At 31.8% G+C, this 17,929-nt stretch overlaps 2 protein-coding genes across 10 annotated transcripts in view; both read right to left on the bottom strand.

Annotated features, from left to right (window-relative positions):
- LOC127725730 (uncharacterized) overlaps positions 1–395 on the bottom strand; it is a 262,471-nt gene extending 262,076 nt beyond the window's left edge. For all 5 annotated transcript variants that reach the window (XM_052232939.1, XM_052232937.1, XM_052232940.1 and 2 more), the window contains exon 1: positions 320–395. The gene's annotated coding sequence lies outside the window, so the exon portion shown is untranslated. The remainder of the gene's footprint in view (positions 1–319) is intronic.
- The window catches only part of LOC127725729 (phytanoyl-CoA hydroxylase-interacting protein-like), a 188,126-nt gene extending 171,569 nt beyond the window's left edge, over positions 1–16,557 (bottom strand). The window contains exons 1-5 of one of the 5 annotated variants that reach the window (XM_052232922.1): positions 16,389–16,557; positions 15,500–15,865; positions 13,638–13,729; positions 11,931–12,219; positions 9,427–10,044 (exon numbers count right to left, since the gene is read on the bottom strand). In XM_052232922.1, coding sequence (XP_052088882.1) covers positions 9,427–10,044; positions 11,931–12,219; positions 13,638–13,729; positions 15,500–15,821 — 1,321 coding nt within the window. In that variant the 5' untranslated portion in view covers positions 15,822–15,865; positions 16,389–16,557. Of the gene's footprint in view, positions 1–8,615; positions 10,045–11,930; positions 12,220–13,637; positions 13,730–14,620; positions 14,816–15,176; positions 15,378–15,499; positions 15,866–16,388 lie in introns of those variants that run through there. The other 4 variants (XM_052232923.1, XM_052232921.1, XM_052232924.1 and 1 more) reach the window with 4 other exon arrangements.
- Between the last annotated feature and the right edge of the window lie 1,372 nt (positions 16,558–17,929).

The raw sequence follows: 17,929 nt of genomic DNA, 5'->3' as shown, positions 1-17,929 counted from the left end.
ATCTAACATTTAAAACGATTTATGTGCCGCCCTTCTACTCTATTTTACACAAGAATGGAAAATCGTACAACAGTTATCCGTCGAATATTCAAATGATTGAGGAGTAAATGTCTGCCATGTTTTTACAGCTGAGTGCTTGTTTAACAAATATCAAACAGGAACTAACAGGGAAGTCTTTATAAGTTGATAATTGTCCTATTTTACAAGTATGACATAATAAAAATAGGGTGTATATAATGTGCCTAAGATGACCATGTTTGAGTTTTGTCTTACCAGCTTCATTTAACACACTAGTAATCAATATGTTTTTCACAATTACCTTGATAAGCGACGGTTCATAAAAAATCCTCATGAAATACAAAATTTACATCCGCAAATATCAATGAATAAGAACGGCAAACTGAAATAGTCATGCGCATAAATTAATCCTTATATAGATAAGCATTTTCAAAAAATCTTATGTGGATTAGGACCTGCATGTTAACATTATTTGGCTACAGTATTAAATCAATACTGTAATCAATCATATGTCTTATCGCCGATTTTCTATGTAGTTTAATGTGTAAACTAGTGTATTCATGTAATATATATGAAGTAAATATATACAAAATAAACTAGTGTTATATTACAAAACAAAGAGACAGGAGATACCAAGGGAAACTCCAGAATACTAACTTGAGAAGAAACTGACAACGTCATGGCAGAAAAAAAAATTGTAAGGTTTACAAAATGTATCATGTGAAAAAAATTGAAATCCGAGACTGTCTGCAAATGTTAACTGTATAAATCGATGTCAATCTATCAGAAAAATACTAAAAATTAAAAAAAGTGTTTGCTTTAGACATTATCTCTTAATCGTTAAATAGCATCTGCTAAACATAAAACTCTATGTTGGTTTGACAAAGTAATTGATGTGTAACTTTAATCCTAGACTGTATCTATTTGTTAACTGAAAAAAAACTAAGTCCATTTATCAGTGAATAGCGGCAAAATGAAAATAAATATTTTCACAATTTCGCTGTGGATACTGTCTTTTGGTCATAAACAAGCTTCTGTCCAAATTTCATAAAATTCAATGTAGGTTTGACAAAATTATTGGATGTCTTACTTTTACCTGAGACTAAATCTGAATGTTAACTGTAAAAAAACTTAGTCCATTTATCAGTAAAATACGGAAAAATAAAATAAAATTTTCAAATTTTGCACAGGATTCTGTATATTTGTCATTATAACAAGCTTCTGTCTAAATTTCATAAAATTCCATTTAGGTTTGACAAAGTTATTGATCTCTGAAAAAACCAACCCATACTGAACCTAAATGTTGACGCCGCCGCCGCCGCCGAGGAAGACGGAATCTAGGATCGCTATGTCTCGCTTTCGCGAAGTAAATTAGGCAGGCTTGACAACAAAAGACAACGTAAAGACAAACAAGTTTTCAAAACAATTTGTTCACTATGCCTATTTCTGTAGTCGGGTCTTTGAATTCAATAAATGTATAGTTTGTATAACTGGTAAATTATTAAGTCAGGAATTTCGCTATCACAAATTAATTTAAACTTTTACTTATTTCTTTCATAAAAATACACAGATTTGGTTAAGGAGTATGGCTGTATATGTAAAAATCTTATTGAGAATGGGATATCACATTCTAATTTTTACGGTGATGTTGTTATTATCGGTACTAACATTGATTTTGGTTTTGAAAATTAAAACATAACTAAATGTTTATTGCTATTATCATATGTACAGTTATGGGCACTTATCATCCTACATCCTGTCGATACTGTTTACTTATATTTGGCATTGCACAAGTTTGTGCGTTTCTCATGCTGTCCATAACACCTTACTACTATTTCATTGGATGTGTACTGATTTATACTTTAGTCTGGGTGAACATAATATATGTATAAGTTGTTATTGGCTTTGAACGTACTTTAAGTTACGGCGAGTACTCTTATTTTTGGTACCTTCTGTCTATTGTTTTTATGGTAGTTGTTTTGGTGCTCCGAGTTTAGCCATTTGCAATTGATTTTTACCGTGTGTTCTAATGTTGTGCTGTTACAACTCTGTCAAAGGGAAGAAGAAAGGTTGAGCGCTCCAAAACAAGTTTAACTCCGCCAAATAGTGTGTGTCTGTCCCAATTCAGTGGTTGTCGTTGGTTCATGTCTGTCGTATTTGTTTTTATTTTGTTATATATTAGACCGTTAGTTTTCTCATTTTAATTGTTTCACATTTTTATGTCAGGGCTTTTTATAGCTGACTACACAGTATGGATTTTACTCATTGTTGAGCCGCATGGTGACCTATAATTGCTTGGACCTTCTTCATTTGAACTTTGGTGGATAGTTGTCTCATTGCCAATCATACACCTTCTTATCTTTATATAAAAATAAGAATGATCGTTTTCGGAAAAAACTGATGTATCCTTATAGATTGACGTAAACCAAAAGGGCATATATAAAAAATGCTAAATTAACCACAGTTTGTTAAGTTTGAATAAAACAATATAATACATTGATATGAAAGCAATCTTGACTGCTACATCTAAGAATTAAGAATGCTGGAAATGCACGGATGTGGGTAGACATGGATAAAATCATACGTTTTGATTGTCTCATTTTTTAGCCGGATAGTTTGAATACTGATCTGTTATTAGTTACCTTGACTAGACATAACATAAGAGGAACGAGCTCCATTATGATCAGATGCCTATTAAAAACGAAACAGAAAAGAAGCGTAGTAACTGTTAACAGATATATACCACAAATACAAGACAAATCCAATGCAACAACTGGCCTTGCGATTTGATATCTACATGATATGGATAGTTTAATAAAATATGCACAATAATATTCTAATGTTACGAGAATAGACTTTATCCTTCTTTGCGGTATTGCAACGTCCCTGAGTCTTTTCAGCCTCCCTGTCAACTCTTCATGTGATGTATCCTGATACACCTAAACGATAAAGTGGTTCAACATAGCATATATAAAGCAGTGTGATGTCTGAATCAAACCAAAAATGTTAAGGCAAACTTGTCCCGAGCCAGGAGCCTCTGGCCTTTGTTAGTCTTGTATGTTTTTTTTTCAATTTCATATAAAAAAGTAGATGTGGTATAATTGCCAATGAGGCAACTCTTTACGAGAGACCAAATGACCTAGAAATTAACAACTATAGGTCACCGTACGGCCTTCAATAATGAGCAAATAAAATTGAGAATGGAAATGGGGAATGTGTCAAAGAGACAACAACCCGACCATAGAGCAGACAACAGCCGAAGGCCACCAATGGGACTTCAATGCAGCGAGAAACTCCCGCACCCGGAGGCGTCCTTCAGCTGGCCCCTAAACAAATATGTATACTAGTTCAGTGATAATGGACGTCATACTAAACTCCACATTATACACAAGAAACTAAAATTAAAGCCCATACCGCGTAGTCATCTATAAAAGGCCACGAAAAGACAAATGTAAAACAATTCAAACGAGAAAACTAACGGCCTAATTTATGTACAAAAAAATGAATGAAAAACAAATATGTAACACATCAACAAACGACAACCACTGAATTACAGGCTCCTGACTTGGGACAGGCACATACATACAGAATGGGGCGAGGTTTAACATGTTAGCGGGATCCCAATTCTCCCCCTAACCTGGGACAGTGTTGTAACGATCCAACATAAGAACGAACTATAAAAATCAGTTGAAAAAGGCTTAACTCATCAGATGGATACAAATAGAAATGCATCTAACAAAAGCACAGAGTGAACGTGGCCGGGTACTTGTACATCCCAACAACAAAAAGACACTAAGTACAGATCTGAGAGTACTCGCAGTTACTGACAGCTAGTTCAAAGCCAATAACAACTAATAAAAACATCATGCATCTAAGATTAAATTTAGTTTATTTGTAAGTTTCGGAGATAAGTGTGACGTTTATTTTCACTGAAATAGTATTTGTGTTAAGGGGTCAGATGAAGCCGTAAGAATTATTTATCATAAAATAATAATATAAATATGTAAATCTTACAGTCTTTTTATTGGTTTATATGCATTTAATAAAGCTAACTTAAAATGAGAACTGTGGTGCATGAACTATGGTTAAGATAAAACACAATTATATATACAGAAATCAAACCAAACGAACTGTTCTTATACAATTTCTTACGTCTGTGTCAGACATTCATAACATATTTTCATCGTGTAAAGGATTGGTCTAAAAAACTGTTAATGGCATCACTTTTCTAATACCCCTGTGTTTGAATCATTTCTAACTGGATGTCACATTCCAACGTAAAGAAAGTTTTTTGAGTCCTTGTTGGTCATATAGACCTAGACTTTCAAATATTCGGCTTTGTGAGTTCCTAATGAAGAAAATCCAGAAAAGCGCTTCGGACGCATGAAATCATCCGTAACAAACATATATCATAACGGTCAACCAAAATCAATATGTCGTTACACTGTCGAATAAACGCATCATAGTTACCAGGCTTTAGATTTTGTCTACAAAAGCCTCATCAGTAACGCTCGAATCAAAAAAGTTAGGAGACCTAATGAAATAAGAAGTTTAAGATCATTGAGGATACAAAATTCCGAAAGGTTTTGAAAAATACAGATAAGGTAATATATTCCTGTGGTAGAAAATCCTTAGTATTTTGAAAAAGTTTTATAGGCAGTTAATCTATAATAATGATCATATCAATGATAATGCATATCAACATGGAAATTGGTGACTTCCTGTTTGGAACCTTTGATGCATTAGCTTCTTTGTAACCAGTAAAAAACTCATCAAAGATACCAGACTTTTAATTTGTATATCTGTATTATTGTTGTCTCCTCTTCGACGAATGCATAAATTATGTTGTAGTAGTATTTCTTCTGCTTTTCATCTCATACAATCTTGTCCAGGTCAAACCTTTTTTTTTATCTATCGACACTGGCTTTTGATATTTGGCATGAACGTGTAATACTTGATTTCTAAAAACATGTTCATGTCTGTAATATAATTTTTCGGATCCCTACTCCTAAACCATATAGTATATTATAGTCTAATTTCCATGATTAAACCTTTTTAGGTAACCATAGGTCTTGTTCCTGGGGGGACATGCATTGCCCCTGATATCATTCATTGTCAAAATGTAAATAAAAATAAGGAGATGTGGTATGATTGCCAATGAGACAACTATCAACTTAAATTAAAATGAAGTGGATGTAAGTAATTAAGTAAGAAAAACTATATATTCTTAATTGTCATGATAAGATCTCTATAGCACACAATCTTGTTTTCGGTGGGTTCATTCCTTGTCCCCTAAATCAAGCCGACAGCAGTTTACCGATGTTCCAATCTCGTAAATCGATTAGGAAGAGACAAATCAAGTTAACAAACAAATACTGGGAGGATCACATAAACTGGCAAAGTACCGAGCCGGGTACGTCGACAGGATAAGTGTCTCCTACAAGACAAAATCTTGCAATCGGGAATATGACACGATTTGTAAACTTACCGATCAGACGACTGGACTGACATTAAAGATTTTAGACGGCAAAAACATGTCGCTAGTGAGATGAGACACCAGCACATCATAAAGGTCAACCAATTTGTGAAATTAACCGTAATTTTATGTTGTGTTGACTTAAATCGTTCGTCCTAATAACTTAATTGGAGCAGTTTTTGTGTAAGGAGCACGCCCCTGTTAATGTTAATAGTGTGAGCATGATTGATCGTAACTTTTAACTGAGATATAGAAATGCCTTCCAAAGGGGCAGAATGTGTGTTACTGCTGAGAAATTGGAAGTTGCAATTAGAAAGTTGAAATCATCATGTTTGTCATAGATTCTTGTTTATAGTTGTCCATCTGTAAAATTGAGAATGGAAATGGGGAATGTGTCAAAGAGACAACAACCCAACCAAAGAGCAGAAAACAGCCCAAGGCCATCAATGGGTCTTCAACACAGCGAGAAAATCCCGCACCCGGAGTCGGGCTTGTAAATATCGAGGAAAAGATCAAAATAGGAATCAGACCTTCTATTTTCAACATTATCTTGAATCTCAAGTTTACTAGGATATAAGAGATGTAAACACTCGTTGAAATATAGGTTACTGAATAACAAGACTTCATCAATCTTGGAAATTAATTCAAATAACGTTGACAAATCAGTTTGTGACGGAGAAGTAACAATGGAAGAATGTACTTCAGCTATTAATGCAATGAAATTAAATAAAGCACCAGGGCTAGATGGTCTTACAGTTGAATTTTATCAGATGTTTTGGGAAAAAATAAGATATTTTCTAGTCAAGGTTTTAAACACTGGTAATGAAAAAGGAAGTTTATCACACTCACAACGTACTAGTATTTTGACATTATTGTTCAAAAAGGGGGATTATTTATTGTTGGTTAATTATAGGCCAATTTCTTTACTACATGTAGATTTAAAACTATTGTCTTTTGTTCTAGCACAACGCTTAAAGAAGATACTACCAAAAAATATTAATGAAGATCAAACAGGGTATATTAAAAACAGATTTATTGGTTTTAATTTGAGACAAATTCAAGATATTATTGACTATGCGGACGCATATTCGATTGAAGGGGCAATAGTTTTTGTAGATTTTACTAAAGCTTTTGATTCCTTGGAATGGGATTTTATGTTAATCACTTTGAAACATTTTGGATTTAATGAATCATTTATAAACTGGGTAAAAACATTATATACTGGGTTACAAACTTGTGTTATTAATAATGGATGGATCTCAGAAATATTTCATAACTCAAGAGGAATAAGGCAGGGGTGTCCCTTATCAGCTCTTCTTTTCGTCTTATCCGTGGAGATCATGGCTTTAAGACTTCGAAAAAACAGAGATATCAAAGGGTTCGTAGTTAAACTAGATAATAAAAATCAAAGCATTAAAATTTCTCAATTAGCTGATGATACGACTTTATTTCTCAGTAATAAGAAAGAAATCAAAGCTGCTATGAATGAAATAGAAATCTTTGGATCATTTTCTGGGTTAACTTTGAATAAAAATAAAACAGAGGGTATATGGATAGGAAAACTGAAAAATAGTAAAGATAAGGTAGCCTGGATTAATTGGACAAATAAACCAGTCAAAGCATTAGGAATATATTTTGGTCATAACAGAGAAGAATGTGAAAAATTAAACTGGGAGAATAAAATTGAGAAAATGGATAAATTATTTCATTTAAGGGGGAAAACGTAATTTAACTTTAATCGGGAAAATTCTTATTATAAAAACATTAGTTTTACCACTTTTTACATTTTTGGCAAATGCCTGTACAGTTCCAGAGAAATTTAGAAAAGACGTTAAAAGTAAATGTTATAAATACATCTGGGATGGTAAACCAGATAAGGTTAAAAGAAATACCATGATAAAGTCATACGAAGAAGGGGGGTTACAAATAATCGACATACAAAGTTATTTTATGTCTCTGAAAGCATCTTGGGTAAGTAAACTCATTAGTAATGATATTTCAAACTGGAAGTTGATTCCATTAAAATATCTCAGTGTGGTGGGTATTAATTGGTTGATTTTTAAGATGAATTTTGAAAAGAAGAAAATTCTAGAATATATAAAACACATCCCTGAATTTTATAGAGAAGTATTTAAATGTTGGGTAATATCAGGCGGTGGACAGACAAAAAAACCTACCAACTTCACAGAAATAAGAAAACAGGTAATTTGGGGGAACAAACTGATTAATTTTGAAAATAAAACCATTATTTTTGAAAATTGGATTAAGAGTAACTTGATATTTGTCAATGATATTATAGATGACACTGGTAGTATATCTCAACATTTTATTCTGCAAAAATTAGACTGCAAGAATAATTGGATTGCAGAAATAAATATTTTAAAAAAGCCATCCCAAAAGACTGGCTTCAGATGTTAAAGTCTGAAAATTCTATTAAAAGTATTGTAAATATTCCTAGACAGGAACTGATCTGGAAAGTAAATTACATTGAGGCTTCAAGCTTTTCAACAAATATATTATATAAGTCAATTTGTAAAGATAAAATTGAACCATCAATAGGTGTTAGCAAATGGATGCGTATTTTACAAACTAATGAGAACCTTAGTATTAACCAACTATATGTTTTCATGTTTCATTATTTAGAAGAGAATAAGTTAAAAATATATAGATGGAAACTTTTACAATTCATATTACCAACAAAACACTTATTGTTTAAATGGAAACAGAAGAATGACGGTCTATGTAATGTATGTAACGAAGAAGAAGATTATAACCACTTTTTTATTTCTTGTCGATTTTTAGAAAAATTTTGGAAAAGTATTTATGAGTTAATGATAAAATCAAATTTAAATTTTAGAATATCGTTAAAGCAATTAGTCTTCGGATATAAAATTTTTGACAAAAATTATTTTGGTCTGAATTATTTCCTAACAATTTTAGGTTTTTCTATTTATAAATCATATTATGTATCTAATCAGAAATTGACAAATGTAAATGTTTATCAAATTTTTGTTCAAGAATGCATTAAAAAATATAACGAAAACAGAACAATGAAATTTAATCCATTACTGAAGTCACTAAAAAGAAGTTTAGACGATTGAATAGAATAAAACATAATGCATTAAAATGTTGTAAAATTGTATTTCAAGAAATTTATACATATTATTATAATATATACATATATACCAGCAGCTGATTACTAACCTGGGTAATCAGTGGAATATAACAGGATACATCAAGAAAAGCTTGGTTTCTTGGTGTAACAATGTAACAAGCATATTTGGTGAATAAATATATAATGTCGTTAAAAAAAAAAAAAAAGACATCATCAATATATCTGAAAATGAAATTAAAGAAATTTGCAAGATGATTTTGTCATATTTTCTTGAGAAGGTTCTCTATGAAATATGCTTCATATCAGAACAAAAACAAGAAATCGACCAGGAGTTGTGCACAATTCCATTGGAATACCGATTACCTGCTGAAATATCAATCCACCAAACTCAACAAATATGTTGTCGATACAAAATACGAACATTTTGATGATATACTACCTTTATGAAAAGCTTTAAGAAGATATTGTGGTTATTTTTATCATCAGGGGTTTACCTTTGTCGAACACGGAAATACTTGGCCAGCTGAATTTAAGGAGTTCCTTTGAGTCACGGTTTCACATTGAAAAACTAGTTATCTTTAAGTTCAAAATCTTATGATTTATTACTTATGAGTTACAAAATAAGACTCGTTTTGTCCTCAATGCTCTTCAACTTCGTTCTACCTTTTGCCTTGTTTTACTCGAACGTCATTGATGAGTCATTCATTTGCGTCTGGCGTACAAAATTATAAATAAGTCTGGTATCTTTGATGAGTTTTTCATAAGTTGCATATTTTACAAAGATTATTTTTAGGAATTCCAGTGGGTCTACTTTCACCTCTTCCAATTATTGGTACTCGTTCGAAATGTCCTTGTTGGTTTTCAATTATTCTTAAAATATTCACTGCTTCTGTATAAAACACTTCAACACGAAGTCCATTGCTTAAATAAACCATAACTTCATAAAAATATTCTTTTGTTTCACTAAGATATATAAACGGATTCTGTCTTATGTCAAGTTTAAGAAGTCGTCCTTCACAGAATTTATCAGTTGGTGATCTTTTAGGGGTTAATACGACAGTCACATAATGAACCCGATAATGACAATAAAAATCTGCAAAATATAAATTGAAGTTTGGTGTGAATAATGTACTGGCATCAACATTTAATCTAACTGGTCCATATAATGATTCGGGTAAAGGCTTCATAGTTTGAAAATCTACGGCAGTGCTGAAAAATAATCCATCTATACGTCCGTTTATAACAGAACACGGATCTCCATTATGGTCTTTTTTATAAGGCTTCATTATCCCAGAATGATATTCTCTTATGGAGGCAAAGTACATTTCCGATTTATTTCTATAGAGATAATCAATAGTATGGAATTTCCCTTGTAAAGTTTTAATGAAACTTAACGTCCTGTTGAGAAGACTTTGGTACTCCTGTTTGGTAAAATCTATAAAGAAAACATTGAATCATAGCAATAAGTATATTTTAAAAAGTATTAAGCATATACACACATATATTAAAACAAGAATTGCTTTAAAAGGGCATATCAAAAAAAAAGCATAGCTTTAAAAATTAACTTTTCACTGTTTACTTCATTGGCAATAATAAAAACCACATTACTTTCGTACAAAACAGAACCAATTATAGCTTTAATTTGACAATTCGTAGCAGCATACAGTATATGTTCATGAAGATTTAAAAAGAGAGTAAATGGATTCATGTCATTTATAGTTACTGGTACACTCAAAAATACGAAATTATGTTTTGCAAATGTCATCAATGTTCTTATAATATATTTGTTCTTAAAATTTATATAGATTCTTTTTCAATTCAAATGTTTCCTTTTAGTAATCCATGCTTTATAATCTAAATATTCTATGGCCTATCAGATATTCCAAAAATACCGCTAGTGTACATAAATATCACGTACACAAATTTGATAGCATAACATTACTGTTTTATACCCACCATGAATTACTCCCTACCTGTGTTTTATAAGCAACTGTATCTAATGTCAGAAAGCAAGGAATATTGTTAAAAATTACTTACTTTTGCTAAGATACTGACTTATTCCCTATGATGCACTTTCATTCGTTTAACTATCTATAACGTGACATTTAATCATCTATATAAACGCTTTATTTAATATAAACTTACAGGTTTTAAAATTTAACTTTTCACTGTTTACTTCATTGGCAATAATACGAACCAAATCACTTTCGTACAAAACAGAACCAATTATAGCTTTAATTTGACAATTCGTAGCAGCATGGAGTTCGAAGGGTAACGTAAATTTCAGTCGCTTGCCAGCATGGCAGTACGGATGGATGGACGGTCGGACGGATGGATGGACGGACGGACAGACAGAGGTAAAACAGTATATCCCCCACTTTTTTAAAGCGGGGGTATAATCAGTACACATCCAACGGATTTAGTGTAAAGACGGCATAAACAGTCTGAGTAACGGATGACATTATGCAATGCCAAAATTCATGTTAACAGTATCTACAGCATGTAGAATCATAAATTCTCATAACTGTACATAAATTAGGCCGTTAGTTTTTCTCGTTTGAATTGTTTTACATTTGTCATTTCAGGGCCTTTTATAGCTGACTATGTGGTATGGGCTTTGCTCATTGTTGAAGGCCGTACGGTGACCTATAGTTGTTAATTTCTGTGTCATTTGGTCTCTTGTGAAGAGTTGTCTCATTTGCAATCATACCACATCTTCTTTTTTATATTCAATTAATTTGTTTTTACTATCTTTTCTTAATGTTGTTTTTTATACATGCTTCAAAATTGTCATTATAAATTAAAATCTAAAATACTCTGTGAAATATACTTTTAGATACAGTATATGTTCATGAAGATTTAAAAAGAGAGTAAATGGATTCATGTCATTTATAGTTACTGGTACACTCAAAAATACGAAATTATGTTTTGCAAATGTCATCAATGTTCTTATAATATATTTGTTCTTAAAATTTATATAGATTCTTTTTCAATTCAAATGTTTCCTTTTAGTAATCCATGCTTTATAATCTAAATATTCTATGGCCTATCAGATATTCCAAAAATACCGCTAGTGTACATAAATATCACGTACACAAATTTGATAGCATAACATTACTGTTTTATACCCACCATGAATTACTCCCTACCTGTGTTTTATAAGCAACTGTATCTAATGTCAGAAAGCAAGGAATATTGTTAAAAATTACTTACTTTTGCTAAGATACTGACTTATTCCCTATGATGCACTTTCATTCGTTTAACTATCTATAACGTGACATTTAATCATCTATATAAACGCTTTATTTAATATAAACTTACAGGTTTTAAAATTTAACTTTTCACTGTTTACTTCATTGGCAAAAATACGAACCAAATCACTTTCGTACAAAACAGAACCAATTATAGCTTTAATTTGACAGTTCCTAGCAGCATGGAGTTCGAAGGGTAACGTAAATTTCAGTCGCTTGCCAGTATATATAAAGAAATTCATCTTTTCCCCATGTTGTTTGAAAATCAGAATCCAGGTTTTATCTGACTGGTATTTCTGGTTACTCTTGAAAGTATACCTAGAATTTGGCTTATGGTGTACACCAATTTGGAGGTTATCCTACAACAAGAAAAGTATCACAGTTTAGTTTCATGTCTTTTTTGACAAAAAAGAAGAAATTCACTCTAGAACCTGTTAGTTTCTGCAAGCAGTTTTGTTCAATGGTTGCCTATAGTTTTTACTAGAGACAAATATAATGTCAAACCAATGAAAATCTTTTTTGCAATATTTTCCATTTTTTACTTTTTTTAAACTGAATAAGTGAAGAACTGTTATTAAAACTTTTCAAGTAATTTCATAACGGAAGAAACTTATATATATCTAACGGTATAAAGAAGGAAGAATACACGTATGTTTATATTATAGTATTAGTATAATAGTTATTTTATATTATAGTATTAGTATAATAGTTATTTTATATTATAGTATTAGTATAATAGTTATTTTATATTATAGTATTAGTATAATAGTTATTTTATATTATAGTATTAGTATAATAGTTATTTTATATTATAGTATTAGTATAATAGTTATTTTATATTATAGTATTAGTATAATAGTTATTTTATATTATAGTATTAGTATAATAGTTATTTGATATTATTATTTCGTTTAGGTTAACTTATTTCGGAATTACAAGATCATATGCCGTTTTGTACATTATCAAACTTGTTGGCCGAAAATGTTATTATTTTTCTTTAAAGTGCTTCTGCACTGAATTTCAAAGTATTGTCGATGGATGATGTTATAGGTTTTTGTAAAAGACATTTCATACAATTTCGGCAATATAAACCAAATCAATCGACGAAAAAAATGCACTTATCTTTTTCATTTTTTTTGGGGTAATATTTATATCATTGAAAGAATAGTCCTATAAATAGACGCTCGTTGTATAAATGCTGGTAAAACCGATGAAAATTGTTTTTAAAATCGTTTTTAAGAAACATATGTCACCTCAAATAATTTAATTTCATATTTAGTTTCAAAGGAATTGTGGCTCATACAAACAAGTTCGATAATTTTAATGTACTAGTAGTTAGTCAATACAAAGATTGAAAAAAATCACTTTGTGACTTTGATTCGTGCTTGTTGGTAAGATCTGAATAGCTTAACATGCATTAAACTGCATTGCAACTGTTACAATGATAATGATGGTGGATAGGTGTTTAACCTCCGGTATAAAATATAGCATGCAAATGTAAATGTGAAATGAATATGAACCCTACTTTGTACTAGAACGACAAGCTGTGATAAATTTTAACGAACTTTTTCATAAGATAACAGTCCACAGAAAAATATATGTCAACCTAAACAGACTTATTATATACCGAACAGTTTTTTTTTCTTACTCTTAAAGTCTGCATACTCAGTATAAGTTTTGGATTTTCAAATACTTTGGTCTCGAGCATCACTGAAGAGATATTTATTGTCGAAATGCGTATCTGGTGTGTAAAAATTGATACCATTAATGTTATTACCTTTGAATCACGGTCTATTGGAAGCAATGTATGATCTAGTGCAGACAACCTGATGTTGAGGTTGAGATCTGATGCTAAGTGGCCTTTCATTACTGAAAATAAAGCCGTTATTTGAAAAATAATCCCAGTTTAAGTGTAATTTTTAATTTCTGATCTGTAATGTGTGTACTACCGAATGGATTGACAATTTGTTTGACAGGAGTGATACGACAAAAACTAGTATTTTAGTCTTGGATACATGATTTTTTTTTATTGTTTGTTATTGGCTTTGAACTAGCTATCAGTAATTGCAAGTACTCTCAGATCTTTACTTAGTGTCTTTTTTGTTGTGGGATGTATAGATTCGCTGCCACGGTCCGGTCTGTGTTTTCTTACCAACTTCACCTGCATATGTGATATACATTTCCCAACTCATTCGATATTCAAGAGCGTGCAGTTGGTACTCAGACTTGATAAAAAGTCACCAGTGACTGAGCAAAAAGTTAGTTCAAAGAACGTCTCGTCCTTTTCCTAAAAAAGTTCATCGGGAGATACCAAGGCCTTATTGATAAATATTCCGTATCAACTTCACAAATAATACACGATGGTCTTGAAGTATAGATTATTACTGACGTTGTTTATCATCTTAGTTACGTGTTATAGTGTTCTTTTTAATTGTCCTGGTATATTTTTAACCTTTACTGTTTATTCCATTTTTGGTAATATCCTTTTGGCGTGGCTCGGTATTTATACATCTCGCCATTGTGTTATTGTATTTTTGTCTTTCATTTTTGCTTATGTGCTTTGTGCTTTGTCTATAGAGTTTATACATTCAATTTTGTTTTCTTTGTTGACATAGTTGTTTGTTTGTATAGTGATTAAGATTATAATACAATGTTGACTGCTGTACCCCATTTTTTTTTTGCGTTAGATTTTTTCTGCTTTGAGTTAAGCCCTTTTCAACTGATTTTTACAGTTTGTTCTTATGTTGTACTGTTACTTACACCACTGTCCCAGGATATGGGAGGGTTCGGTACCAGCAAACTAGTTTAACCCCGCCACATCGTATATGTGCCTGTCCCAAGTTAGGAACCTGTAATTGAGTTGTTGTCGTTTTATTTTTGTTTCTCATATTTGTTATACGTTTATTGTTTTGCATAGTTATTGTGATGTTACACCACTATCCCAGGTTAGTGGGAGGGTTGGCGTCTCCAAACTTGTTTAACCCCGCCAAATTATATACGTGCATATCCCTAGTTAGGGGCCTGTCGTTCAGTGGTTGTCGTTGATACATGTTTGTTTTTCATAAATTGTTTTGTTATAAATTTAATAGGTCGTTAGTTTTCTCAATTGAATTGTTTCATATTTTTTCATGTCGGGGACTTAGATAGCCGACTATACGGTATGTATTTTTTCTCATTGTTGAAGGCCGTACGGTTGCCTATAATTGCTTACATCCACTTCATTTGAATGTTGGTGGATAGTTGTCTAATTGGCAACCCTACCACATCTCCTTATTTTTATATAAATATTAATGGATACAAATTGTTTACCACTTACAAGACGTGTAACTTTACAGAACATTTTTCAAATTAGGTCGGGTTGTTGTCTCTTTGACACATTCCCCATTTCCATCCTCAATTTTAGGTAGCACTTTGAAGATTGGTTTGCTTAAACTCAATAGTTAAATTGCTGGTTTTATACAACGCGTATCCTTTATCCAACATCATCAAATAATTACTGTTGTAGGTGTTGTACTTGTTTCTAGTTTGCGCTGAAGGCAAAAAAAACCAAACAAACAAACAACAACATGAACAAAGATCAAATAAATACGAAATAAAAATGGAAAATGGAAAATGGAAAATTCAATATTGATTCATTACCTTGAAAGACTTTCCTTCCATACGACTGATATTCATAAAACTCTCGATCAGATATAATCTTTCGTCGCAGTCCATAAATTTCCAGACAATAACTGCAACCAGACCCAGACAAAAAGTTCATCGGCAACTCATGCTCCTTTGTTGATATGTCAGCAGCTAGTGATATGCCGAAGTGTGGTGCGTGTTCATACACAAGGAACAACATCAAGATATCTACATCTTGGTTCGGAATAATAACTTTGAAGCACATTTGTCCGCAGATGCTATCAATCTGTCCACGGAAAATTACTTGCAATGTGGACATCTTAAGCACATGAACCATGAGTTGCCGATCTGCAACCAGGCCCTGGATACGTCTGCAACTGCCTAAATTCGATAATTTTTCAATTGACTTTTTTCATCATTAACAGTAAAGCTATACTTAAAAGGTAAACATTCATAATTCACTTCCTGTTCGGAATGTTTGTATGTGCAAATAAAGGTTTATTATTTTTCATATTGTACCCCTACTAAGTTTAAAATAAAGCTCTTCGTGTTGCTTCAGATGTAACTTTCACAATAAAAGTTATTTTCCTGGTTCTTTATATTGACTAGGCGATTGGTCAGGTAAATTAAAACACTCATTTATAATCGAAACTTGCCACGTAAATTTGAAAACACATAAAAATATCAAAATTAACAGCTGATATGACTTTGACTGGTTGAAGAAAAAATTAGACAACCTATCTATGGGGGGAAACATCATAGAAATCACTTAAAAGAGATCGTATTAGTTTTGATAATATAAACAAGATAAATTAATACACATGTCCATTCATTCTAAAAATGCAAAACAGAAATCCGATTATTTTTAGAATTTAGATGAGAGGAACAAAATTGAAATACATACCAAGCGGCTTCTTGACACTGTGCTCAAGTAAACGTGATCGTGTCCATTGGTCCTAAAAAGATATAAATGTCGGTTGTATGGTATATCATTGATTTCAGGAAATCGTGTTTACTGATATAACAAATAAACGACGTAGAAATTTTCAGTCAATCCGGAGTTCATTTTTGATAAATACTTACCTGGATGTGGTGTGACACTGTAAATACGAAGGAAAATTCAGCCGTGCTGTGTGCAAGTGCACGTGTACACATCTGTACAGTCACATATATTCATAGAATTTAAACAACCGAAATGAAGCTACTTCTAGTATTGAAAGGAAAATGGTCTATCATTGTTTACAATTTATTGCAGTCAATTATAAAATATAAGATATATTTTTTTCTTCTATCTATTTTACATAAATTAGATTATGGAAGTAATATATTGCTAATATTGTTTACTTAGTATTTGTTTTCTTTTTAATTGAATTTTAGGCATTTCCTGCGCCTTGACAATGAACTGGAAAACCAAGAAACACCAACTTTTGAATAAACGAGTCTAGTACTTAAACTGGATAGCAATGTAAATAAACAAATTTTACTTTTTTTGCTCAAAAATTGTTACTCAATGGTTTTTAAGTATTTCTGAAAGCGAAGGAACAAAATGTATCCCAAATGATTTTATATAGATATGTTGTTGGGTTTTTTTCCTGAAAGTGAGTCCCTATCTTATCTGAAATGTTAAAATCGAGTTTCTGCACCTGTATAGTTTATATTGTCATGGTATTTTTAGTTCGATTCGTCTTATCAGTTTGACTATCCCTTTGGTATCTTCCGTGCTTCTCTTTTATAAGATTCAACCACTGATATATGTGGACTGGAAGGAGAGCTAGTTTGTAAGTCCAACTATTGGAGGACAGAGGTGAATCCCTCAATTGTCCTTGGGTGTGAAATATCCTCTTCCAGGTGATTCCACTCTATTATCGTTTTCGGGTTTAAGGTTACTAGTACTCGTCTTAACTTGACGTTTGTTTCTTAAGGGTGTTAGGTAATCAATCAAGACCTAGGTAATTTTTATTTTATAAGGGTGTGTTTGAACTTATATGATTATTTAGTTGATAGAAGTGTATTGGTTTCTGTTTCATAAAAATCTTTTAAAGTCTCCAGTTTTCTGTCCTTACTTACAGGAATTTCAGATCTTCTTGGAGAATTTTGTGGTCTTAATTGGTGTTGACATTTCTGTGAAGTAAGAAATCATCTGCAAGGATTCGAAAACAAAGACTTTCGGTATTTTACCGCGATTCACCGTTCAAGGATTGAGCCAATTAATAACTGCAGTACCAATCCGTTTCACAATCGTAATAATAAATGCATACACAAATTTCTAAAATTACAGTATGTTTTCTATTACTTATCTTTGATGAGTTTGTACAGCAGTATTTCAATCCGAATCCATGGTTTGATTTTGTCAGTATTTTGTACATTCCTAGGTGTAATAGGATTGCAAGATACCCGGATTAATGAAAATGACCTGTACTTTTCTGCTGTTTTAATACTGGAGCT

The sequence above is a fragment of the Mytilus californianus genome, unplaced genomic scaffold, assembly GCF_021869535.1.
Source record: "Mytilus californianus isolate M0D057914Y unplaced genomic scaffold, xbMytCali1.0.p SCAF_15, whole genome shotgun sequence".
Lineage (NCBI taxonomy): Eukaryota > Metazoa > Mollusca > Bivalvia > Mytilida > Mytilidae > Mytilus > Mytilus californianus.
The sequence above is the reverse complement of the archived record's forward strand: the minus strand, read 5'-3'. Positions and strand labels throughout refer to the sequence as shown.